We start from the raw sequence: 24,866 nt of genomic DNA on the forward strand, positions 1-24,866 counted from the left end.
TTCGAGCCCCGCGTCAGGCTCTGGGCTGACGCGGGGCTCGAACTCACAGACCGCGAGATCGTGACCTGGCTGAAGTCGGACGCTTAACCGACTGCGCCACCCAGGCGCCCCCATAATTTTTTTTTAAGTTTATTTATTTTGAGAGAGAGAGAACAAGCAGGGAGGGGCAGAGAGAGGGGGGACAGAGGATCTGAAGTAGGTTCTGTGCTGACAGCAGAGAGCCCAATGCGGGGCTCAGACTCACAAACTGAGATCATGACCTAAGCCAAAGTTGGACGCTTAACCAACTGAGCCACCCAGGTACCTCTCCATCCCCTCATTTTCAATTTGCAGATGTCTTTAGATCTAAAATGAGTCTCTTATAGGCGGCATATAGATGGATCTTGTGTTTTTATTCATTCTGATACCCTGTGTCTTTTGATTGGGGCATTTAGTCCATTTACATTCAGAGGGATTATTGAAAGATATGAATTTAGCACCATTGTGTTGCCTGTAGAGTTGGTGTTTCTGGTGATGTTCTCTGGTCCTTTCTAGTCTTTGTTGCTTTTGGTCTTTTTTGTTTTGTTTTTTTCTCCAAAGAGTCCCCCTTAAAATTTCTTGCAGGGCTGGTTTAGTGGTCACAAACTCCTTTATTTATTTATTTTTGGTCTGGGAAGCTCTTTATTTTTCTTTAAAGTTTCTTGCAGGTCTGGCTTAGTGGTCACAAACTCCTTTATTTATTTTTTGTTTGGGAAGCTCTTTATCTTTCCTTCTATTCTGAGTGACAGCCTTGCTGGATAAAGAATTCTTGGCTGAATATTTTTTCCATTCAGCATATTGAATATACTCTGCCACTCCTTTCTGGTCTGCCAAGTTTCTGTGGACAGATTGGCTGCCAGCCTTATTTGTCTTCCCTTGTAGGTTAAGGACTTTTTTCCCCTTGCTGCTTTTATGGTTCTTTCCTTGTCTGTGTATTTTGTGAATCTGACTATGCTATGCCTTGGTGATGGCTGGCTTTTGTTGAATTTAATGGGAGTTCTCTGTGCTTCTGGATGTCTGTGTCCTTCCCCAGATTAGGGAAGTTTTCAGCTATAATTTGCTCACATAAACCATCTGCCCCTTTTTCTCTCCCTTCATCTTCTGTGACTCCTAGGTTATGAATGTTATTCCTCTTTGAGTTGCTGAGTTCTCTAAGTCTTGTATTGTGATCTTTGGACTTTGTATCCTTCTTTTTTTCAGCTTCATTATTTTTTGTAATTTTATCTTCTATATCACTGATTCACTGCTCTGCTTCATCCATCCTCACTGTCACAGCATCCATTCGAGATTACATCTCAGTTATAGCGTTACTGATTTTGGCCTAACTAGATTTTAGTTTTTTTATCTGTACAGAGAGGGATTCTCTGGTGTCCTCCTGAGCTGAAGTCAAGAGTCAGACACTTAATGGACTGAGCCACCCGGGTACCCCTGTATTTTTATGTTTACAGCCTGTATTTGAATCAGGATCCAAATAAGGGACTGTGATTGGTTGCTATACCTTTTGAGTTTATTTTATAATCTGTAGATTTTTCTCTTCTCTCCTGAAATTTATTTGATGACAGAAATCAGGCTTTTTGTCCCAGAGTTTCCCATAGTTTAGATTTGGCTGATTGCATTGTTGTAGTCCATCTAACATACATGCCACTGTCTTCTTTAGAGCCTGTAAATTGGTAGTGTGGTCTAAAGGCTTTATTGGACTTGGGTTTGGATGTTCCTGGTATGTTTAAGTTCTGTGGCACTCTGTCTCTGTCATCTGCGTTGTAGGGAATGTGTCCTGAGGAGAGATTCATGGGAACAACCTCAGTTCTTTCATGTTTGTTTTATAGTTTGTCTGTGGCTTTTATAGTGGAAGTCAGTTTGGCTGGATATGAAATCTCTGGCTCATATTTAAGATTTATAAGAACAGGGGCACCTGGGTGGCTCATTTGGTTAAGCTTTCGACTTTGGCTCAGGTCATGATCCCGCAATCCGTGGGTTTGAGCCCCACATCATACTCTGCTGACAGCCCAGAGGCTTGATCCTGCTTCAGATTCTGTGTCTCCCTCTCTCTCTCTCTGACTCTCCCCTGCTTGCCCTTTCTCTCTCTCAAAAATAAACATTTAAAAAAAAAAAAAAGATTTACAAGAACAGAAAATTTCTCTGTCCATTGTCTTCAGACATAAGATATTGCTACTGAAGTCTGATGGCAATCTGATCTTCTTTCCCTTATAAGATACTTGGTTCTTTTGTTTGGGTGACCAAAGGATGTGTCTTTTTTCTTTTTTAAAGCTAATTAATTTTATGCACGTCTTGATTGTTGGGTCTCTTTTCCCAGATATGTGGTATGCCCTTTGTTAGTATATAGTTTAAAGCAGTTTGGTACTTCAGGCAAGTTTTTGGTGTTATAGTTCTTAGCCCTGTCCCGTCATTGCTTTGCTCTTTCTTTTCTGGGGACCCTTCGTATTCTTTATCTGTATTCTCTACCTGTCACTTTTTACCCAAGTCATTCCTGATTCGTCAGCTCTTGTCTGAGTTGCTCTGGTCCTGATCTATGTGCTTTTGTGTTTTGTGTCACTTTCCTGACATCATTGGAGTGTTCTGAGATAATACATGATCGTTTTCATGTCTGTTGCAGGAATATCTTTCAGGTAATGCTTTCAGGGTCTGAAGGGATAGTATTCCGTCCATTTGCTTTCTTTCTCTTGAAAAGTTCATATGGGATTGAACTGCGATCCGTTTTCCTCCTCCTCATTTTTATATACAGTTACTTTTTTTGCATTCTCAAAGAAGAGAGTTGGATAGCATGACCCTTTTTCTAGTTTTAGGGCTCTGCCTCCCTCTTCTGTTACTGTTGTAAGGCATCTCAACCGGTAAGTATGGCCTCACCACTCTATGATACCCTCTGGGTCGGAAGCCCCATTGCTTTTCTTCACTACGTGCATCTCAGGGTGCACACGGGCACCGAACTGAGGAGTGTTGTGGGTGTTGTCGACAGCTTTGGGCTTTGCTCTCCTGATCACCCAGTTTTCAGGGAAATTAGAAAATTATGCCAATTCTACTACACTCTTCTCAATATTCTCAGGGACTTTTGACTAAAGTCCAAATGGACTTTCAAATACGGTGTTATTCTGCTAATCTCCCAGAAACCTGCCATACTTTGAGAGCTAGGTGAAATATAATTTGCTTTCTGAAGGAGCTTTTATTACAGAACTTGTCTTAAATAGAGAAGCTAAAATTAAGATATTACCAGCCTCAAAAGTGATTTGCCATGCAATTCCTTCATTTAAAAAGGTTTCATGTAATATATACATACATACAAAAATATCGTGCATATGCCGTAGGCGTATGCTGAGTGTTAGAGGTTTGGATTTTTTCTGTAATAAACTCAGGAGCAGCCGCTTTTCTCTGCCGGATATTCTTTGGTAATTTCTTCATTTGTTGTGATGTTTCCTGTCTGTTTAACTTTAATGGGTTCAGTTTTTTAGAATGTGTAAATTGGTTAAGCTTATTTAGAAATGCAGTTTTAAAAACACGGGGAGCCTGGGTGACCCAGTCAGTTGAGCATCCCAACTTTGGCTCAGGTCATTGATCTCACGGTTCATGAGTTCGAGCCTGCATTGGGCTCTGTGCTGACAGCTCAGAGCCTGGAGCCTGTTTCGGGTTCTTTTCTGCTCCTCTCTCTCTCTGCCCCTCCCCCATTCGTGTTTTGTGTGTGTGCGCGTGCGTGTGCACTTCCTCTCAAAAATGAATAAACATTTAAAAAAATGTTTTAAGAAACAAAAACACTATCCCACTCCATCTCTTTCTCTGCCTGTCTCTGTTCTCAAGTACTTGCCTCTTCCACTGAAGCCAAAGATCAGAGAGTGCCAGACCAAACGGACCTTGGAGGCTGCCGACAGCACTTTCCCTCGGCAGTGGGGGGCGCGGGGGGGGGGGGGGCGGGGGGGGGTGCTCATTCATGATGCGGAAGGAACACAGTTTGAGTTATCACTCCCTCTGAGCTGTATGCTCACCTATATTTAGATCATTACCTTTGAATTGAAAAAGAAAATATATGAGTTATGGCATGGCTTATTCTGAGATGGGAGGTGATTTTCATTTTGATCCAGAAAAGGTATGGATCTTGACAGGCTAAGCCTGCTCAGTGGGGGGCTGTCCAGCCTGCGGATACAAGAATCTCCCGGTGTCAGACTATTGGCAGAAGAGAACTGGGCCCTGTCACGTGAGGAATGGGCACCTCCCCCTGGTCTGGAACGTCCTAGAGGTGATAGTGTTGCCTTGGCCCTTTTGGGTGGGATGCGGTTGAGTGAGATGTATCTTATCGTTAGAGTTTTAAGAAATTCCTTTCCTTTTTCAGAAGCCATTATTCCGTATGGGTGACTTGGTCTCTGTCCCCAGTTGCATTGCTTTCATTGTCTCTGGATGTGAGGGAAGGTAGACCTTTCATGCCCTGGTTTTTCCCTTGGCCTCTCACAGGTCTGTGATGAGGAGTGGCATCACTACGTCCTCAACGCGGAGCTCCCGAGCGTGACTCTCTATGTGGACGGTGTTTCTCACGAGCCCTTCTCTGTGACCGAAGATTACCCGCTTCATCCATCCAGGATTGAAACCCAGCTCGTGGTTGGGGCTTGCTGGCAAGGTAATGGCCATTGGCACCCTCTGCTCGGCATCGGGAATTCAGTCCTGCTGCCTCGTGGCCTTGGTGATGGAAGCAGGCTCCTCTCAGGGTCTTACCCCCTTACCCTCATTGCCTTCGTCTTTCCGTTCCTTCTCCTGGGTGTGGCCGTTCTGGGGACAGGCCGTTCTGGGCATCTGCTGATGCCATGCTCTGGGGCGCTCACTTACGGTTTGTTACAGGACTGCAGCAGCCGGCACCTTCCCGGGGAACCTGGGAGGAAGCATTACGTGGAGGGAGAGTGCCATTGAGGGACTGTTGTAAATTAATCTGTTCACTGAAAAGTTCACAAAGACAAAGAGGCCGCAGCGGACCATCAGGCACGAAACTGGGAATGTTCTTTGACCCGGAGGACTCTTCCAGAATGTTTAGTGCTGGATAACCCGGCAGGAGCACCCTCCACAGGGCCGTGCTTGAAAGGACTCCACGGGAGTCCTCGGAAGTGGGATGGGGTAGGACAACGACCAGTGAAGCAACAGTACCGTTTATTTGTCCTTTCTGAGTGGTGGGCCACATGTCCATTACTTTCCTTAACAGTAAGTCTGTGGGGAAGGAGCAGTTTTTATCCCCATTTTATAGCCAAAGGAACTGAGGCTCAGAGCCCAGGGTCACCCCGCCTGGTTAATCATGGCATCTGGATTTGAAACCATAAAGTCAGTGCATTTAGGGCCTGTGGTCTGATGTGGACCCCTTCCCGGGATAATTTCTTCTTAATCTGTGAAATACAATACACAGGATTTCAAAGGCAGCCAATTAAATTGGAAGAAAGTTATCATAGTACTAAAAGGTGAATCTTTTGAAATGGTAATACCTGTGCTGCTTTATCGACAGATGGAGAGAAAGCTTTAGCAGCAACCTCAGTAACTGCTGTAATTTGAAAATAGTGACGAGCTTTATGGTATTTGCAGCAACACAGCATGCTGGGAAAATAGCCGTGATGGCTAATGCCGCTGTGTTTTGGAGCCGACGTTTAGGCCCAAAGAAAAAGCTGAACTTCACAAGTTAGTGGAGTAATAATAAGCACATAATTTTTCCTGTCCAAGATCACGGACCCCTCAGTCTGCCCTCGCGTGAACCGTCACACTTGGCTGGGTCGCCATCACTGCTAAACAGACCTTTTGAATATTTTTTTCTCCCTATGGAAACATTTCATCTTGGGGTAGGTGAGAAAGATACAAAATAGACTAATGCCCACAATAACATTGCTTTAATTTTAGAGAATTTGAATTTCATAATTTTCTGCCGATCCTTGTAAATTAACAAGATTAAGGTAGCATTTTAGAGTGAATTTCTTCAGCTGAATCCCGGATTTAATTTCGGGGACAGTTCATCCATGAGAAAGTGGAACTTGAAACCAAGGAATGAGGAGCAAATTACCAGGGAAATAGGAATTTTTTTCGTTGTGAAGTCTTAACGTTTCAGTCCAGAGCTGCTTCCCAAATTAAACAGTAATTTGAGTTGTTTTAAAAATAAGAATAAGAATACAAGTGCAAACCTGAGAGCTTTGCTTGTTGAATTAAAATAAAGCCCCATGTTCTGCACTGACTCCCGGTTCCTGTTGGTGCCACAGCGTCTTTCTACCTCAGCTTCTCAAGATCCTCGGCCAGAAAAACACGCCTGAATTCCCAAACCAGACACAGGGTTTGTAAAATATCGTTAACCTGGAAGAAGGTCTCCTTCCTTCCTTCAGCAGATGAGGAACCACGGTTCATACAAATTCACGGTGGAGAGCCCGGGCTGTGGGCAGCAGCCTCACCCCCGTTGGCTCAAATGTCATTCCCTTTTTTTTTTTTCAACGTGTATTCATTTTTGAGAGACCAAGAACAAGCAGGGGAGGGGCGGAGAGAGAGAGAGAGACAGACACACAGAACCGAAGCAGTCTCCAGGCTCTGAACTGTCAGCCCAGAGCCCGACGTGGGGCTTGAACTCACGAACCCTGAGATCATGAGCTGAGCAGAAGTTGGACGCTTAACTGACTGAGCCACCCAGGCACCCCCGGAATGTCATTCCTAACGGTGTTCTGGAGGCAACTGGGGGCATCGTGGGAGCGCAGCCACACATGCCCGGCCGGCCCCCAGTGCCCCCACGCTGCTGTAGCACGGGACGTGCCGTGGGTTATGGAGTGCTCCCACAACGTGATCTAGAAAGTAGAGATTCTGTGTTCAGTCTCTGGTTGTGTGCCTCCCTGACCTGGCATTACTGTGAGGACACCAGCCTGGGGCCTGTGAGAAGGTCAGTGGTTAGAGGCCCCAGACCCACTGCCGATTATCTATCAATCTGGGTGAGTTTCTTAACCTCTGACTCTCCCTTCCTATTTAGAAAAAGTGGATAAAGACGCCTTTGTATCTCTGTTACTTAGGGGTTAACATCTAGACCAAAGTGAACTCATTTTGAGCTTTCAGAAACTACATACTTTCCCGTGTATACCGTACACACACCAGGCTTTGGATGCATACTTGTGCTGTCCCAGTTCGTCTGCACAAATGTCCTCTCTGGGAGAAAAGTGCGTGGGCCCGGGGTTTGGTATCATTGGTGGCTGGCACGTCGCTGCCCCACCCAGTAGCACGAGCCCGAGATCACGAGTTCGACGGACAAGCTTTTGTTCACCTGATTTTGAATTTGGTCTGTGTTCTGGCAAGGTGGATGTGGAAGATGGGACAAGGGAGGAACGAAGAGAAGCGGGGGGCGGGGGACTTCCGAAAAGGTGATCCAGTACGAGCTTGCTTCTGGGGGGAAGATGTCCCCGAGAGGGACAAGGCGGGAATTCTTCCCTTTGTGTTTTATATTTGGCAGCTTTTCAAGACTAATTTTCAAATTCCAATGTGAAGAGCCTAACCTCTTGGTCCTTTTCTATTGTCTTTGTCTTGCTTTCCTGCAGAGTATCCAGCATTTGAAAATGACAATGAAACCGAGCCTGTGCCTATGGCCCCTGCAGGTTGCTGGATCTTTCCCTACGGTTCACTCTTGTGTTTCATTTAAAGACAAGACATCAATTCATTCCACATTTCGCATGAAATGCCCGAGTTGCATTTTGGTCCCAGACACCTTCTGAGCTGCTGCTTTGCATTATGCGCCCCTCCCTCCCCCCACCACTGCTTCACAGGATTTACCCTTTTCTGCCCATTCTGACTCCAGTTGAAGTGAGGGCAAATGACTCATTAATGCTCTGCACTGATGGGGACCCCCCCCGCCCTGCCCGCCTCAAATTTTACCCTGATCCCACCGCATGAGGCTCCCTGCCAAAATCTCATAGGCCACATCAGGGAGGCCACTGCCTGGTTCCCATGTGGCTGAACCATGAGACAGGAAGAGGGCTCGTTTCTAGATACTCTGTCCTGACCAATACTAAATTTTAAACGCAGGTTTCTTAGAAATCGCAGTCCCTGGTGGTGGCTCAGTGTCTGACGTCCTTATCAGGAATGAGACATGCTCTGGGCATTGGTCTTCGTCCTTTTGTGAGAATAAGCTGCTGCTGCTTTTTTTTTTTTTTTTTAACGTTTATTTATTTTTGAGACAGAGAGAGACAGAGCATGAACGGGGCGGGGGAGGGGGGTTGGTCAGAGAGAGGGAGACACAGAATCCGAAACAGGCTCCAGGCTCTGAGCTGTCAGCACAGAGCCCGACGCAGGGCTCGAACTCACGAACCCTGAGATCATGACCTGAGCCGAAGTCGGCCGCTCAACCGACTGAGCCACCCAGGCACCCCCCCCTTTTTTTTTTTTTTAAACTCCATTCATTTTGGGAGGGAGGTAGGCGTGAGCGAGCAAGGGCAGAGAGAGAGGGGGGAGAGAGAGAATCCCACGCAGGCTCCAAGCTGCCGGCGCAGAGCCCGACATGGGGCTTGAACCCATGCACCAACCTTGAGACCATGACCCAAGACAAAATCAAGAGTCAGACATTTAACTGACCGAGCCACCCAGGTGCCCTGAGAGTAAGCTTCTTTTCACATGCTTTTTGGCTCTTGGCCACAGTGTGGTGAGGACTGCTTTCTGGGTTTCTCTTTTCCTTATAACACCATCAGTTCCCAGTTATCCTGGGGGCAGGCACCGTGGAGCTCAACCAGATAGCATGTGAGGCCTCTTAGGTGCAGGCTAGGGTAGTGAGCGCCCCTTGTATCTTTCTAGGCCTATTCTTGTGGGCTCAGTCCCAAGTTTGTGTGTATCCCCAAGTGTGCTGTTAGAAAAGGCAACCCAGAGCGTGACCCAGCTGATTGAGAAGGCAGTGGTCCAGAAGGCTGGCATTGCTGGAAAATGTCACCCGTGCACCAGGCTGATGGGTGCAGCGTAGGCCGCCCTTTCCAGGGAGCGGCCAGTTGTGTGGGGACACTCGTGGGACCTCTTGCCTCTGGGCTTCGGGTGAGGGACCCCCCCCCAACACCTCTTTTCTCCAGGCCATATGCATGATCATAAACGACTTAATTTCTCCATTGCGCTTCCATGTAGATGGCAAGGCTAACAGGATTCGGTACGAACTAACCCGCATGTCCCTCCATCAAGCCGCCACCACCGGTAACACTGCATTGAGAAGCGAAGCAGGAGGCCCTGGGGTGCACGCGTAACTGCCCGCTTTGTCCCCCCGTGTTCCTAAGGTGGCGACCTGCACATGACCCAGTTTTTCCGGGGTAATCTGGCTGGCCTGACTGTCCGTTCTGGGAAACTCGCAGATAAGAAGGTGATTGACTGTCTGTACACCTGCAAAGAAGGGCTGGACCTGCAGGCCCCCGAGGACGGCAGAGGCGTGAAGGTAACGCGGGCGTGCGCGTGTGCGGCGCTCGCCGCCTCCTAGAGCACAAGGGTGCAGGCTGTTGGCAGAGGCTCCGCCCGCGATCGGTCCAGACCTGCTTCTGCTCACAGCACCTCTGACAGCGGACGTGTGGGGGTGTTCCACCCGCCGGTCCCCCAGCTCTCCAGGCACCTGCAGGTGTCCCACAGTTCAGTTCGCTTCTGACACTGACTGCCTGGAGTTTAGCGCAGACCCCACGCGTGAGGCTCAGGCCCGCGAGGCTGCCCCCGCCGCGGGGGCCAGTTGGAGGTGTCAGGCTCTCGGGTTACGCGCGCTTGTGTCCAACTTGGCTACAAAGTCGGGGTCCCCATAATCCCCCCTCTTTTCGATTTCAGTAATTTGCTTAGACTACTCGGAAAACTCCAGAAAACACTTCACTTAACCGCTGCTGGTTTGTTTTAAAGGATACAGCTCCGGAACAACCAGATGGAGTTGATGCAGAAGGCAGGGGAGGGGGGAATGGGGCTTCCCCGTCCTCTCCAGGAGTGCCTCCCTCCCCACACTGGAAGCTCCCACGCCGGGTCCTTCAGGGGTGTTTCCGGAGCTTCTGTTATGTTAGGCACAGCTGGTTAAGCCATTGGCTAGAGGTCAGGGTCAGGTCTGAAAGTGCCAGCCCTGTAGTCACACGGCTGGTTCCTGTGGCAGCTGGCTCCATCCTGAAACCCTCTCAGCCACCCAGAGCCTGTTCGATAACATAGATGCTCGTGTGCTTGGAAAGGGCTTGTTATGCGTGAGAAAGGGTACTTCTGTCACTCAGGAAATTTCCAGGATTTTAGGGGGCTCTGTGCCAGAAACTGGGGACAGAGACCAAAGATACATATATATTTTTTTAAGATTTTATTTATTTATTTATTTGTTCATTTATTTATTTAAAGTTTATTTATTTTAGCACATGCATGAACAGGAGAGGGGCAGAGAGAGAGAGAAAGAGAGAGAATCCCAAGCAGGCTCCACACTGTCAGCGCAGAGCCCAGTGCAGGGCTCAAACTCAGTAACTGTGAGATCATGACCTGAGCTGAAATCAAGAGTCAGACTGCTCAACCGACTGAGCCACCCAGGAGCCCCTAAGATTTAAGTTTCTTAAGTATCGCTATACCCATTCGTGGGGTTCAAACTCAGGACCCCAAGGTGAAGAGTTGCACGTTTCACCAACCAAGCCAGCCAGGCCCCTGTATCTCTTACATCACAGATACATTTGCTCCTTGAGAATTTACCCCCGAAGAAGATCTCATCGCTGCCAATTCTGTGCGCCTTTCCCCTACAGGTCACCGAGTCAGATCGATCCCCCGCGAGCCCTCTTTGCCAGCGTGTTTGTGGTTTCAGCTTCTTGCAATTAGAGCCGTTTTTCTCGCCCCTGTCTGGTATGATTTCAGATCCATACCAACCCCAGTCAGTTGGCGTTGACCTTGGAGGGAGATGATGTTGGGGAGCTGGATAAAGCCATGCAGCACATCACCTACCTGAACTCACGGCAGTTCCCCACACCTGGGATCCGGAGACTCAAACTCACCAGCACAGTCAAGTACGTGCTGATTTTTAACTATAAATCTGCCTTTGGTCGTGACTCTTGAGAAGAAAATGTGTGTGTTTAGGTTTTTAAGACAACCCAGCCTCCCGTCTGTAAAGACCGGTGAGCCATCGCTGGTTACCAGAGGGTTTGAATGGTGTTTATCGGTGTGTTGGAGGCCCGTTCCCAGACGGCCGCGGCCTCTGTCCCCCCAGGGGCTGTGGATTCCTGCCTGTTGGAACCTCCACGTGCCATTGCGTGTAGCTTACAAAACCGCTTCTCGAAGCTCTGACCCTCGCCTTCTCCGTCCCTTGTCGTCAGGTGTTTTAATGAAGCTACCTGCATCTCGGTGCCCCCGGTGGATGGTTACGTGATGGTGTTGCAGCCAGAGGAGCCCAAGATCAGCCTGAGTGGGGTCCACCATTTTGCTCGAGCGGCTTCTGAATTTGAAAGCCCAGAGGGGGTTTTCCTTTTCCCTGAGCTTCGGATCATCAGCACCATCACGAGAGAAGTGGAGCCCGAAGGGGACGGGGACGAGGACCCCACAGGTAACGGCACTTCTGCCTGCGATGGTCGCCCTCACCTTGGCTCAAACCCAGTTGGGGGGGGGGGGAGGGGAGCGGCTGAAACCCCACTGCTGCTACTTTCTCACTGAATTCTCTTTTTCTGGGATTTTGAGAGATTTGGATGTTTTAATGCTATTCTTGGGTCAGCTTCTGGAATCTGACCCATGGGCTAGAGCTCATTATGCTCTTTGGAAACCCACCTGGAGAGGACTCTCCTCCTCCTCCGGCGTGACATCCGAATCTGAGATGCCCTTGAGGGGAGGCTGAGAAGATCTGAGCCGATTGCAGGGCACTCGCTACTCCTGCTGGGTGGGGAGGGGCCCCCTGTTCTGGGCCTGTCTGGGGACCGGCACCCCGTTTCTTGAAAGGGACTCTCCTGCGCCTCTGTCGTCGATTTCTCAAAGGGCTCTGTGAGCTTGAGGAGCGCCAGCAGCCCACCGGCGTGACCAGCCCCCCCGGGCTCCGTGGCCTCTGCTATTGGCGGGTCTGTTCTTGCAGTTCAAGAGTCGCTCGTGTCCGAGGAGATCGTGCATGACCTGGATACCTGCGAGGTCACCGTGGACGGGGAGGAACTGAACCCGGCACAGGAGAGCCTGGAGGTAGACATGGCCCGCCTGCAGCAGAAGGGCATCGCGGTGAGCGCCTCCGACCTGGGCATGGTCTTCACAGGTGAGCGCGAGCCTCAGCCCCGCCTCCTGTCATCTCCGGGCCCTGAGGGTCCTGGAGGCCACGGGACAGGAGAGGCTCACTAGGATCGACGCTGTCCCGGCAGGAAGGGAAGTCAGGCACTGCCTTACTTCCCGTCCTTACAAGGGGTCGGAAGTCAGGCACACGATGGCACACACCCCGGGGAGGGACAGATGTGCCCACACGCTTGCATTTCTCCCCACAACCGGAAAGCCGGAGTGCGCACACGTGTGGTCCAGCTGCCCCTGTGCCTGACCCCAGCCTGCTCTGACCCTGGCCTTGACCCCGACCCCAGCCACCAGGCAATGTTCTCACCTCCTCCCCTCAGGCGTGGACACCATGGCCAGCTACGAGGAGGTTCTGCGCCTCCTCCGCTATCGGAACTGGCACACCAGGTCCCTGCTTGACCGGAAGTTCAGGCTCGTCTGCTCAGAGCTCAATGGCCGCTACATCAGCAACGAGTTTCAGGTGGAGGTGCGTGCAGGGCCCACGCTGAGAAGGGCCGGCGGTGGGTGATTGGGTAGCTGCTCGGCCACAACCCAGGTGCGCCAGCCTTTCCCGGCCTGGGGGCCGCTGCAGGTCTGACCCACGCCGGTTTGGGTGGGCCGGGGTGCGTCCGGTGCATCCCTTTCACGGAGGCCTGAGGGGCCTTTGGAAGGAGGTGGTCAAGAGCTAGAGGCAGTTAATACCTCATGAGTAGGGCCGCGGTTGTTTGCTGAGATTTGGCAGTTTTGCAAAGGGCAATTCCCAGGGACCCAGAGAGTCTTTGCAGACTGCCGGCCCCGGGGGAGGGTCTAGACGCAGGGCTGGCCGGGGGTGGGGGGGTGGGGGGGGGGGGGGGTGTTGCTGTGCCGTCTGCAGAGCCGGGGAGTGGTGACTCAGGGCACGGGGGTCACAGGGCGCCCCCCCCTGCTCTGAAGTCTTCCACAGGCCCGGACTGCAGCCCCGTCGTCCCTCACGGCTTCTGTGGTCTGGAGAAATGGGCCCAAAGTTATTCTCAGCAATTGGCATGTCTGCACGGTGGCCTCAGAGCAGCAGAACGCTGAAGTCACGGTGCTGAGAAATCGATGAGTCTTTTGTTTGAGCCAAAGGGTAGCGGATTTGAAGGGAAATAAATGGCTAGGATTTGTGCTCTTTGATGCGCTGTGGTTTGGGGGGAAAGCAGGGAGATGGGCCTGTGGTGAGGGACAGTGGTGGGGGTTTTTCTGTTCTTTTGTGGACAGATTCCTTTATGAAATATAGTAAAAAGGAATTAGAACAGTGCCACGTTTCTTGGATGTGCGCAAATATCAGGTAGTTACAACGGCGTCCAAGGGCCGACCCTCGATTTTTTTCTGTTCTTTTCTCATCTGCCCATCAGGGCTGGTCCAGGGACCCCTCCGCGTAGCGCTGCTCCTGTTAGCTTCTGAACCGCGTTTCCGCCTGTCGGACCCGTTCATGCCGCCTGCGTTTCTCCCTGCAGGTGAACGTCATTCACACGGCCGGCCCCATGGAGCACGCCAGCCACATGGCCGCCCAGCCGCAGTTCGTCCACCCGGAGCGCCATGCCTTCGTCGATCTCTCGGGCCACAACCTGGCCAGCCCCCACCCATTCGCAGGTAGGGCCGTGGGCAAGAAGCAGGGCCGGCTGGGTCAGGTCCCGGGGGGGGGGCGGGGAGACACCCTCCCGCCTCCCGTCGAGAGCCCGGCCCCGGGTTCGAACAGCCACAGCCGGCCTGCCTCTCTTACTCTGTGCTGCCCGGGAGGGACTGGAGCCCCACAGGGCAGGAAGTGGCCGGCCCTGGGCTTGAAACCTGTGCCGCGACTCCTCACATTTCTTCGAGTTCTTCCGGGTCAGATGCCGCGTCAGTGTGTGTGTGCGCGCGTGTGTGCGTCTGTCTGCGGAGGATGAGGGCCGAGGGCACTACCGCCCTCTGGGGCGGGTCACACCACCACAGCCCTGTTCCCTCTCCTCCCTCCGCAGTTGTCCCCAGCACCGCCACTGTTGTCATTGTGGTGTGTGTCAGCTTCTTGGTTTTCATGATTATCCTGGGAGTCTTCCGGATCCGGGCTGCTCATCAGCGAACCATGCGGGACCAGGACACCGGGAAGGAGAACGAGATGGATTGGGATGACTCTGCTCTGACCATCACCGTGAACCCCATGGAGGTAGGTGTGGACCGGCGGCCCCTGCAACCGAACACCACCACGGGCCGGGGCCAAAGCTGGGCTCACCCCAGAGAAGCAGTGTGGCCGTGGCATCGCCACGTTTCTGTGGCTTGAATGTCACGTGATCCACATGACAACTCAGTGAGGTGCAGGTGGGTACACTGAGGTACAGAGAGGCCTCATTCAAGCTCGTGCCGCCCAGCGAGGGTAGAAATGCGCTCCCTGCACGTGACAGCCCGTGGGTGGTGACCAGAGCCGTGTTTCCCCTTTGGTCTCGGGTGAGGTGACCTGTCGGGCGTCCCCTTCATCTGTGATTCCCAGAGGGTGAGCGGCACTGGACAGTGGGGTCGTGCGCAGGGGCTCACGTGCCGTCTCTCTGTCAGACGTACGAGGACCAGCACAGCAGCGAGGAGGAGGAGGAGGAGGAAGAGGAGGAGGAGAGCGAAGCCGGGGAGGAGGAGGATGACATCACCAGCGCCGAGTCGGAAAGCAGCGAGGAGGAGGAGGGGGAGCACGGGGACCAGCAGAGCGCGAACCGGCAGCAGCAGCTGGAGTGGGACGACTCCACCCTGAGCTACTGAGCCCTGGGCCGCCCCCGCCGCCCCTCCTTCCGCTTCAGGAGACTCTGCTGCCCCAGCCCCAAGGGTCCACGGTGTACAAAGTCATTCCGGCCAGTAGGTCTGCAGACCCTCTCCATCGCTGACCACCCGCCTGTGCTCGCTGTCGCCCCGCCCTCCGCCCAGATCGCTCTGAGCTCCCCGCGGCTCGCTCTGTGCGGCCCCCCCCACCTCGCGCCTCCAGAAAAGCTGCGATCGCTGGACTCGTTGACAAAGGGTTAAAATTGCCCCCTCCCGCCTCGTAATCCTTTTTTTTTTTTTTAAAGTCTTTATTTTTTCCAAACTAGTGCATGTATAAAATGGCAGAATGGGGGTTAATATGTAGATGATGAACTGACTTTTTAATATTTTGTAAATAAATTGGGATTCCTCGTGTCCTCCGTGCTAGTATGACCCAGGACTGGCATGCAAAGTGAAGCTTGAAACACAGGAGAGACCCCGTGGGCTCCGGCCCCACCCCCACCCCGGAGGAGAGCGGGCCTGCCCCACTTGGGCCCTGCTCAGTGCACACCCTCGGCGGGCGGCCAGGCAGTTAAGGGGCACGGACTTCCCGGCACTGCTCAGCGGCAGGGGACCGGATCGGAGACCCCTCTCCGGAGGCTGGAAATGGCCAGGTCTTTCCTTTGGGATTCCACCCATCTCTGATCCGCAGAGGGGTGGGGAGCTGGGGTCCCTGGCCTCTTTCACACACTCCTCTGAGGACCGGCAGCTCCTTGCACAGGAAGCTGGACTCCTCGTGTGCAGCCTTGGGTTCACGCCTACTAGATGTCTGTTGCCCTGCCGGGGAGTGTGCACGCCGATGGCACAAAGCGTCTGGCCACTTGGTGCGGAGACAGAACAGGCCTGAGTGGTCCGGACTCAGAACGTCCAAGGACAGACGCGCTCTGGCCCGAAGGCCGAGCGCCAGCTTTCCCCCCGACGGCTCCGGAGGCAAACTCCGCTCCCCAGGAGTGAGGGGCTCTGCTTCTGGGGCGCGTGGGGGATGGAAAAGGAGAGGACAAGTCATGAGCTCAAACCCCAACAGCACTTTGTTTTTAATTTACATGTAAAATTTTAGATTTCTAAACCTGGGGGAAAATAATTTTGAATACTGTCCTGTGATTATAACTGCTAGTTGCAAGGACACTGCGGCCGTCCTGCGTCGTGTGTGGCCGCCCCTCACGTCCTGTCGCTGTAGCTGCTCTGTGTAGACAATGGTAGATGCTAATGCGGCCTCCGCGTGGTGTCACTTTGTAGATGTGTATATTGATGAGGTCAGAAAGTGTACCCGCTACAATAAAGTGCTGGTTCTAACTCCAGGAGGAGCGCGCGTCAGGTCTCGTCCTGGTTTTGTTCTAACCCTGCATTCTCTGGCTTGATTTTTGACCTGAGAACACAACATAAAAAAGCTTTTATTTCTTTCCGTAGGCTGTTACCGCTCACGTGAAGGCTTCACAGAGCGGTGGTCTTCACCCCCCATCAGTTGTGTTGAACTCCCCTTCCCCATACAGAAACATGAAAAGACTAAAACACACACACACACACACACACACACACAAAACAAAAATAGAAAATACTCTCCTCGCCAAGCACCTAGGCTGTGTACCGGAACCAGAATGCCAGGAAGCACACAGACGCGTTTCAATAAATAACATATAGACGTACACTCGGCTGTTCCTATTTCTAGACTGGCAAGGTGGACCAGATGACCTCCACACTTAGTTGGGAACGAGAGTGTGGTCGGTGGTGTTCTGCATATGGACCACACCGCGTGGCTTCTAACTGACCAAAGAAGGCGGTGGGCTTTTTCTTGAAGCTCCCATACCTGTCCACAGGGCAGCTGCGCCTGACTCTGCCCGGCCTCACGAGGCCTCCTAACACATAAAGATCACCCGTGGGCTTCTAGAAGCCCGGATTTCTAGTCCCCTCTCCAGAGATGTCTTCAGACGGCTGGGGAGAGGCCCGGGAACCTGGTGTTTCTAGAGCTCCTCGGATCCCCCTAAGGCTAAGCCTGAACTGCTTCGAGCTAAGTAGAAAAAGATTCCACTAAAGACCTCAGGTTTCTGGTACGTGATTCCTCAAAGCAGGTTCCCAAGGCAGAGAGTTCTGGAGATCAGGTCCGGCCTTAAAACCTGCTTTGCGAGGCAGGTCAGAGCAAAGTACTCTGACCTGCTTTTGCCTCGATCCATGACAGGTTGAGCTAAATCAAGCTCAGATCTTTTTAATGTCTTGAGGACCAGCATATATTATACTTTATCAGGGCGGAGGCTGTTCTGAGCCACAGAGGGTCCGTAAGTAGTTGGGGTGTTTTTTTGTTTTTTGTTTTTTTTTTCCTTACCCGCAAACAAAACCGCTTTACAGCAGAGGAGAGGATTTCCCGTACCCAAGAGTCACTTTAAAAGTGGAAAGCAAGCATCCCTGATTCTAGAGGGTACCCAGACTTCCTCTGGGAGCTGCCCCGCGCTCAGCCCGTGGAGAGCACGAAGGTGGAGGGGGTGAACGGAGAAGTGGGCACCAGGTAACTGCCAGGGGCCAAGCCCCGGGCAGCCCGGCGGGAGCCTGGGAGGAAGGCAGGCTTCCCGGAGGGGAGAGCAGTCTCTGCCGGGTCCCGATTCACCAGCTGGAAGACTCGGGGTTACAGTCCTTAGTGAGGTGCGGCCTCTGAGGTGCCCGACTCTGTCTTCTCACCAAAGCCCGGGGGCTCTGGCTGAGGACGCCCCTCCCCTGCACGAAGGATGCATTTCCGTGTATGGCTGTCGAGTTCCTGAAACGTTTCAAGTCATAAATAAATAACCAGTGTAAACAAAAGGCAATCATGTAGGTTCCTTCCCGTGGGGTGCGGGTCAGGCTCTCGGGGCCCCAGAGGACGGCTGAGGGTGCCTGGTTCCCCAGGCCGGCGGTCTGCTCCCTCCAGGCCCAGGGGCCTCCAGAAGCTTGCTACTACTGCCTATTGTCTTTGGACACGTTGTGGGCCAGCCAGTTCACTTTGGTCTTCCAGCTCTCCCGGAGGGCTTCGTTAAACTTCACTCGGAAGTGCTTTAGAGCCTCCTCCTCTGTCTTTCCCAAGGCCAGAGAGTCCTGAGGGAAGATCAGAGCAGTGAGCTCCAGCCATTAGGGGGGCCCGTGACGGCAGCAGACCCCGCCACCCTGAACGTTGTAAATTCCCTTCTGAAAGAACTGCGGGAGGGGAATCGGGAGACAGAGGCCGACATCCCCCTTGGAAAGGACTCTGTTCTGATCCCAAGCCGAGACGGGCCTCCCGACCCACCCTCAAAGTAGGATGCCAGCTGCAGCCAGGAAGCCGTGACCCGCCCCCCCCCCCCCCCCCCCCCGCCAAAAGCCTCCGGGGTGGACAGGTAGGCTCGCCTTCTGCGGTGGGAATTAACCCCAGGAGGAGGAAAGGAGCACTTGCCCCACGCAGCTTCATTCTGCATGCACTGGGCACCAAAGAGGCGCTTGAGGCCGGCCCCCCTCTGACCCCCAGCTGCTCCCAAACTGAAAAGATGCGGGAAGGAAAGGCATTTTTCATCGTCGAGGGAGGGAATCTACTTCAGCCGTCTGGTACAAGCGGAACCACTACAGCCTGTGAAGGACCAGACGGTGGACCCAGGGAGGTCCCGACGCTCCTGCAACGGAACCGGGCTGACCCCACCGGCCCCCCTGCTGCTGGCTCGTGGGTGGCGTGAAGGACCCACACCGGGAGTGCCCTGCGGGGTCCACTGAGCTCGGGGCCCCCCAGGCCGCAATGCTCAGAAGAGGCAGAGGCCTTGGGGAGTTGGGGGCCGCCCGCTCTGCCTGGCAGGGCCCTGCCCTGGCATTTACCTTGAGATACTGGATGTCTTTGGAGCAGCTGAGCTCAGGCAGGCCGGCGGCCCGCATCAGGGCGAAGAGGTGAAGGAACAGAGGCCCGTGGCGCCGCAGGATGGTATAGGCTCGCTCACAGTAGCCACGGAACCTGGGTGGGGCGGGGGGGAGCAGAGGGAGGGGGGAGGCAGGGCTCTGGGTCCTCACGGCCGTTCCCACGCTGCTCTCGCCCTGGAAACAGCCCCCGCTCCCTCTGAGGCCCCGACACCCCGGCCTCTTCCTACAGGACCCGGCCCTGCACCCGGCCGGCCTGGGACCCCGAGCACCCTCACCTTTCAAATTTCTCACTGTTATTCGTTTTCCCCTGCTGGATCACGTGCACAAAGTCGTACGTGAGGATGAATGGGACGCGCTCACGGTTGATTCCAAACTTGGTCTTGAAATTCCCCAGAAAGTGGCCAAAATCAATGTGGAACAGCTAAGAAAAGGGAAGGAGAAGCCATCGTCAGAGAGGAGAGTGCCTTGGTGTCGGGTTGCGGGGTCCGGGAGGGGGGGACGGAGGGGTAGGCTGGGGGGGTGACAGGTGCTGCCCACGTGGCCCCTACCTGCCCATTCTCGCGGATCATGATGTTGTCACTGTGCCGATCACCGATGCCCAACACGTAAGTGGCCACACAGTAACCGGCGCAGGAGAGGGTAAACTCCTCAATGGCTCGATCCAAGGCTTCCCTGTGTGTGTGTCGGTGGGGAGGGGTGTTGAAACCCATGGCCGTGCCGTTTTGCAGCAGCTTCTACCAAGAGGTCGGGCCTGTGTCCCCTCTCCTTGAATCTGGCCCGACGACTTGCTTGGACCAATGGGACACGGAGGAGGCCCTGTTGGGACTCGTCCCAGAGCCTCGGCCTTAAGACACCTTGTGGCGCTCGAACCTACCTATTGCCATGGAAGGAAGCCCAGGCTGGTCTACTCACTGAGGGGAGAGCACGTGGAGACACGTACGTGACCGGCGCCATCCAGGCCGGTCAAGCGACCAGAGGGTAACGGTTACATGAATGATTCCAGCCCAAGAACCACTCAGCTCGGCCAGGTCCAGCGGCAATTTGTGGGCCCGTAATAACCCGTGGTGGTTTTACATGCCTAAGATAAGCGTGGTCGTTACATGACAACAGCTAACTGATCCTTGCGGGAACAGAGACCTGACCCACCCCGACACAGAGCAGACCTGGTCCTCGGCTGAGCCAAGAAGTCATGGAGACTGTCACGGGCCCTTCTCCTCACCTTTGACTCCCAAACTCCTCTTGGAAAGGGTGTCTGTCCCCAGGGCCCAGAACCTACCCAGGGTTCTTGGACTTGAGCCAGTTGAGCAGGGCATCCTTGTTGAAGGCAGCCGTGGCGGCCATGTTGCTTTTGTTCAGCTGGATGTTGGCGATGGTGTCTGAGTGAAGCACCACCTCGATGAGGCCTGTGCGGTCCCCCGTGGAGAGGCAGCCGTAGGGCGTCATCCTGGCCAGGAGGGAGGAGGGGCAGGGAAATGCCACGGTCAAGGGCTGTCCCTGGGGCAGCGTGAACCGCCCCCCTCCAGCCCGAGGAGCTCAAGACAGCCAAGACGGCCACAGGAGACGCCAGCGGGGTCGCTGAAAGGGAGGAGAAAGGTGCGCGGGAGGCGTCCTTGACGCCCGGAACTCCAGGGGAGGCTCCTTGGAGAGGTCAACGCCAGCCCTCAAGAAGCAGAGAGGAAAAGTCAGCGCCTCAGCTCAGCTCGTGTCTGCTCAGAGAGAAATCCAGATGGTTCAGAAGAAGATGTCACTGCTTCCCAAAACGGGGCAGGAAGCCAGGGAGCGTGGAGCAAAGGAAACAACGGGGTAAGACAGACGCCGAGCGCCCGGCCGGGCCTCCTGCGCCCTCACTCTGCGGCCCCATCGCCTCCCTCGGCCCTGACTTCAAACTGGTCTCTGCTCTGAGAACGGCCCCTTTGCCCGCAGAGGTGTCGGCGTCGGCTTTGACAGAGGACGCCTCCAAAGGGACAGGGTCCTAGGCGTGGGGCAAGTCCGAAGACGGACGCCAGGAGGGCCTCTCACCTCAGGTCCAATCCCTCCTGCTTCCACAGAACGTCCATGAGCTGGATCATCTGCAGAGTCAGCATGTCCTGGCGGAGGTCTGCGCGGCCGTCCCCGGAAGGAAAAGCACGAGCTTCTGGTGGGCTCCCCACTCCCAGCCGCGCCCAGCCCCCGGCCCCCCCCCCCCCCCCCCCCCCCACCCCCCCCCCCCCCTTCCCCGTGAGGGCCGCGCAGCGCGTGTCCGGGGCCCGCCCCGCTCACCGTCCCCGTTCTTAAAGATGATGCCCACACTGCTGTCGCTGCCCGCCTCCTCGTTGCTGTACATGACCCACAGGGGCTTCATCTTGGAGTCCATGAAGGTGCACTGTTCCACGCTGCGGGCCAGAAAGCGGTCGGCACGGGCCCCTCCGCGGGGCGCCCGGCAGGGCAGGGGGAGGAGGCCGTGGAAGGGGCTCGGGGCTCACCAGACTTCGGCCAGCAGGGTGCTGGGGTCCAACGGGGACTGCAGGTTGGAGAGGGCCTCCAGGTAGGTCTCCTGGCGCATGCACAGGTGCATCAGCTCCTTGGTCTGGGGCCGGGTGGTCTTCTGGGAGCTCACCTTGACAAAGTCGTTCAGGGCCTTCAGCTTGCTCAGCGCCTCGCCCTGGCGGGGAGACACGAGAGGCGGGCAGCGTGGGAAGGCCGGCGGGACAGGCTCCGAGCCTCAGCCCGGCCCGGGAGGGGGCTCTGAAGGGGCCGAGCCTGCCCAGACACAGGGCCCCCACCCAGGGCAGGGACCCCGGGCCGAGCCTCACCTGCCTCATCAGCACCTTCATGTGGTGGGTGCTGCCCCTGCAGTAGGCTTCCATGATGAGGCCGAAGCGCAGCGCCACGGAGGGCACGTGCATCTCGGAGCTGGAGGAAGGAGGGGACGGCTGAGCCGCGCACGCGCGCGCGCGCGGGCGGGCAAGGGGGGACCGGCCAGGGGCCCCGCCTCCCCAGGCCCGGTGGGTCCAGTACCGGAGGTGCCAGAAAAGGAAGTGGCCGATCTTGCGGTTGGACAGGGCCCGGTCCAGCAGGAACTTGGTCAGCTCGCAGTCCAGGTAGGACTCGTACTTGAGGACCTGCACCAGCTGCAGCAGGTACTGGAAAAGCTCGTCGTCCCTGCAGAGGAGGGAGGCCGGCCTCACCTGAGCAGACCCCAGGCAGGGCTCAGTCCTCTTGGTGGGGGGGGGGGGGGGGGCCGGCCCTGCCGCCAGGAGGCGGGGACAAAACCGCGCTTCCGAGGGGCGGGCGGGGAGCCCGCGGGACTCACGTCAGTTTCCGCAGAGACTTGATGGCGAAGGAGCCCACGTGGCGGTCGGGGAAGCTGAAGTCCAGCAGCTCCAGGGCGCTCAGGACGGGCAGGTCCGGCCAGGAGCACAGCAGGTAGAGCATCTGGGGGTGCGGGTGGTCAAGGTGCGGCTGGGCAGGAGGTCAAGTCAGGGGCCCGCGGCGGAGGCCCCGCCCGCGGCCCCGCCCCCCCCGCCCACCTGGGCCACATCCTCGTGCTTGTTCCACTTGGTGACCAGCAGCAGGCGGGCCAGCGCCTCCGGGAAGCGCTCCTGGACCTCGTGCCGCATCTTCCACACCAGGTCTTTCTCGTGCTCATACAGCTCCCCGGACCCCCGCCGCTCCAGGATTTCCCGCAGCTGCAGCTGCTGAGGGGTGCAGGCCGGGTGAGCTGCGGCCAGACCAGGCGCCCCACCGCCCGCGGCCCCCAGCTCACCTCCTCCTCGCTGAAGCGCCCGGGCTCCCCGTGCCGCCCCAGCTCCAGAATCTGCAATGAGCGGTCCCGTCTCAGCGGAGCCCCCGGGCCCGGGCCAGCCCTGGCAGGGTCGGGGGGGGGGGGGGGCTCCGGGGACGGGGAGCTTCAACGCCTGGGCACTGGGAGCTGTCCTGTGCACAGCACCCCCGGCCTCCGCTCCCTGGATGCCAGGAGCATCTCTCCCAGTAGCTGTGACAACCAAACGTGTCTTTGGACATGGCCCCAAGTCCCCTGGGGAACAAAGCGGCCCCCTGACTGAGAACCACTGCTCCCCACCTGCTGTAGTGGGTTAGGATTCTAGAGAGTCAAGCAGGTCCCCAAATGTGTGTGGTGACCAAGCCCTGGCCCTGAGCCACTTAGGGGATGGCGGGGGGGCGGGGCACCATGCTCTGGGAGCCCCAGAGGCAGGGTCAGGAAAGGTCATCTTTAGCCCCACAGCCTCTGGGGAGGGCGGGTCCCGCCAGGCCCGGTTGGCGAGGGGGCTGACCTTGTCCAGGGCTGGGTAGTACACAGGGTAGGGGGACACCTCAGGGAGGCAGATGACTAGGGCAGCAGCGCTCTCCGTGTTGGGGTTACTCCGCACTGTTCCCGCGGGGTTCAGCAGCTCCCCCTTCTCGTCTGGACACAGGGATGGATGGGAGTTGCACGAGGAACGCCACCGGCCGGGAGCCCACGCCCCCGGGGCCCTCCCTCCCGCCGGGGCAGACCTGGTGCGGACGGCCACATGTACAGGCAGCATTCACCGGTCTTGAGCTGGTCCTTGTAGTCAAACAGCATGAGGTTGGCCCAGGCGATGGGGCAGTCCTGGGAAAGACCACGGGCAGGTCAGGGCCATCTGTTCACCTGCAGGATGGGTGTAGCCTCCAGGCCACCTTCCCCGCCCTCACCCAGACTCCCTGTGAGGAAGCCAGCAAGGTCAGCCGCCTCCTGGCTCCCTTCCACTTCCGTCGCATCCCTGCTCCCGGCTTCTTGAGAAACCCCCAAACGAACCACACCGGCCCCAGAAGGCTGGCCCAGCTCAGCTATGGGTAAGTCAGCGTGGCTCAGTGGCCAGTCACATCCTGGGCCCTGGTGACTCAGTGCTCAACCACCGTGCCTTCCCTGCTGGCTGCTGACTCAGGCCACTCTTGCTCCCGGTGAGGACAGTGCGGCCGTCCTCCTACCCCAGGGAGCCGCCTCCAGGTTCCCACCAGGACCGAAGGCTTAGGTCCAGATATTCCGAGTCACCGTGCTCACGAGCCCTGGAACCCAGAGCCCTCACGTAGCAGGGGTGGCGGCCAGTGCGGGAGGGGCGGGGAGGTTGGGTCGGCCAGCCCTCCCGGGACCCCCCCCCCCCCCCCCCCCCCCCCCTCCAGCCCCAAGGTGCGTTCCTGCTCTGAGTGGATAAGGGGGAGTGACCCCCAGTGGGCTGGCTCCCAGAGGCCTGGCCCCAGCCTCCCAGCCAGCCCCACCCACCGCCTTCTTGGACTTCTTCTTGGTGGACCGAGCCTTCTTGGCCTTCTCGATCACGGCGTAAAGTGCAAAGCAGAGACGAGCCATGCGAGGCAGGTCGCAGACGTTGATGTCAAACTCTAGCCGCTGCTTCCACACGGGCTCTGAGCACACGCTCACCTCTGAGCTGGACACCGTCTTGCACAGCGTCTCGTTGCCATGGAAGAGCCCGGCCTGCACCACCAGCTGGGGAAGGTGCAGGCGCAGGTGATGGGTGGCAGAGACCCAGCCTCTCCCTGCTCCCAGGTTCTCCCCCCACCACCTAAGGCTCAGAGCTCCTGAAATGTCCACATTTCACATGGGTCTGAATCCCACTTTCCATGTGGAAGAAAGCGGCACAGAAGAGGGGCCGCCGAATGCCTGAGAGGTTCAAGGGGCCGCAGGGTGAAGGGAAGGGCACCACGGGCTGTGCGTGGGCTCCCCATGCCTCTGTGGGACCCCAAGTCATGGCACTTCCCTGCTCTGGGCCTCAGTTTCCCCACTGGGGCTTGGGAACTCCAGGGGCCCTTCTAGTTCTAACGCCCAAGCCTACCTCCACGGCTCAGAATTGTGCGAGCCCCAGGAGGAGGGGAATGTTTAATGCCACCTGAACACGCCGACCCTGGCTCCTCCAGCTCTACCCTGACAGCCCTCCCGCCCAGCCAGAAAGCTGCTTCCCTCCGGTGCTCCCGGGTTCCATCCGGGGACCCCAGACCTGCCCTGTTTGCGAAATTACCCCGACAAAAAGTGTTCCACAAAGAGACTCGGCCTCTGCGGACCCAGCTGTAATGTC

At 55.7% G+C, this 24,866-nt stretch overlaps 2 protein-coding genes across 2 annotated transcripts in view; one reads left to right on the plus strand and one right to left on the minus strand.

Annotated features, from left to right (window-relative positions):
- Positions 1-16,516, plus strand: part of CLSTN1 (calsyntenin 1) — a gene marked incomplete at its 5' end in the record, with an annotated part of 89,130 nt that extends 72,614 nt beyond the window's left edge. Inside the window, 10 exons of the mRNA XM_049618164.1 lie at positions 4,474-4,636; positions 7,551-7,607; positions 9,261-9,415; positions 10,828-10,976; positions 11,283-11,509; positions 12,026-12,196; positions 12,543-12,688; positions 13,677-13,812; positions 14,178-14,362; positions 14,746-16,516. Coding sequence (XP_049474121.1) covers positions 4,474-4,636; positions 7,551-7,607; positions 9,261-9,415; positions 10,828-10,976; positions 11,283-11,509; positions 12,026-12,196; positions 12,543-12,688; positions 13,677-13,812; positions 14,178-14,362; positions 14,746-14,943 — 1,587 coding nt within the window. The remainder of the gene's footprint in view (positions 1-4,473; positions 4,637-7,550; positions 7,608-9,260; positions 9,416-10,827; positions 10,977-11,282; positions 11,510-12,025; positions 12,197-12,542; positions 12,689-13,676; positions 13,813-14,177; positions 14,363-14,745) is intronic.
- The window catches only part of PIK3CD (phosphatidylinositol-4,5-bisphosphate 3-kinase catalytic subunit delta), a 58,474-nt gene continuing 48,857 nt past the window's right edge, over positions 15,250-24,866 (minus strand). Inside the window, 16 exon segments of the mRNA XM_049618163.1 lie at positions 15,250-18,036; positions 18,781-18,913; positions 19,095-19,240; positions 19,368-19,491; positions 20,096-20,263; positions 20,839-20,917; positions 21,079-21,191; positions 21,282-21,460; positions 21,612-21,711; positions 21,817-21,960; positions 22,112-22,233; positions 22,329-22,493; positions 22,565-22,615; positions 23,091-23,221; positions 23,311-23,407; positions 24,059-24,280. Coding sequence (XP_049474120.1) covers positions 17,899-18,036; positions 18,781-18,913; positions 19,095-19,240; positions 19,368-19,491; positions 20,096-20,263; positions 20,839-20,917; positions 21,079-21,191; positions 21,282-21,460; positions 21,612-21,711; positions 21,817-21,960; positions 22,112-22,233; positions 22,329-22,493; positions 22,565-22,615; positions 23,091-23,221; positions 23,311-23,407; positions 24,059-24,280 — 2,112 coding nt within the window. The 3' untranslated portion in view covers positions 15,250-17,898.

Source organism: Panthera uncia (assembly GCF_023721935.1).
Source record: "Panthera uncia isolate 11264 chromosome C1 unlocalized genomic scaffold, Puncia_PCG_1.0 HiC_scaffold_4, whole genome shotgun sequence".
In the NCBI taxonomy this organism is placed as follows: domain Eukaryota; kingdom Metazoa; phylum Chordata; class Mammalia; order Carnivora; family Felidae; genus Panthera; species Panthera uncia.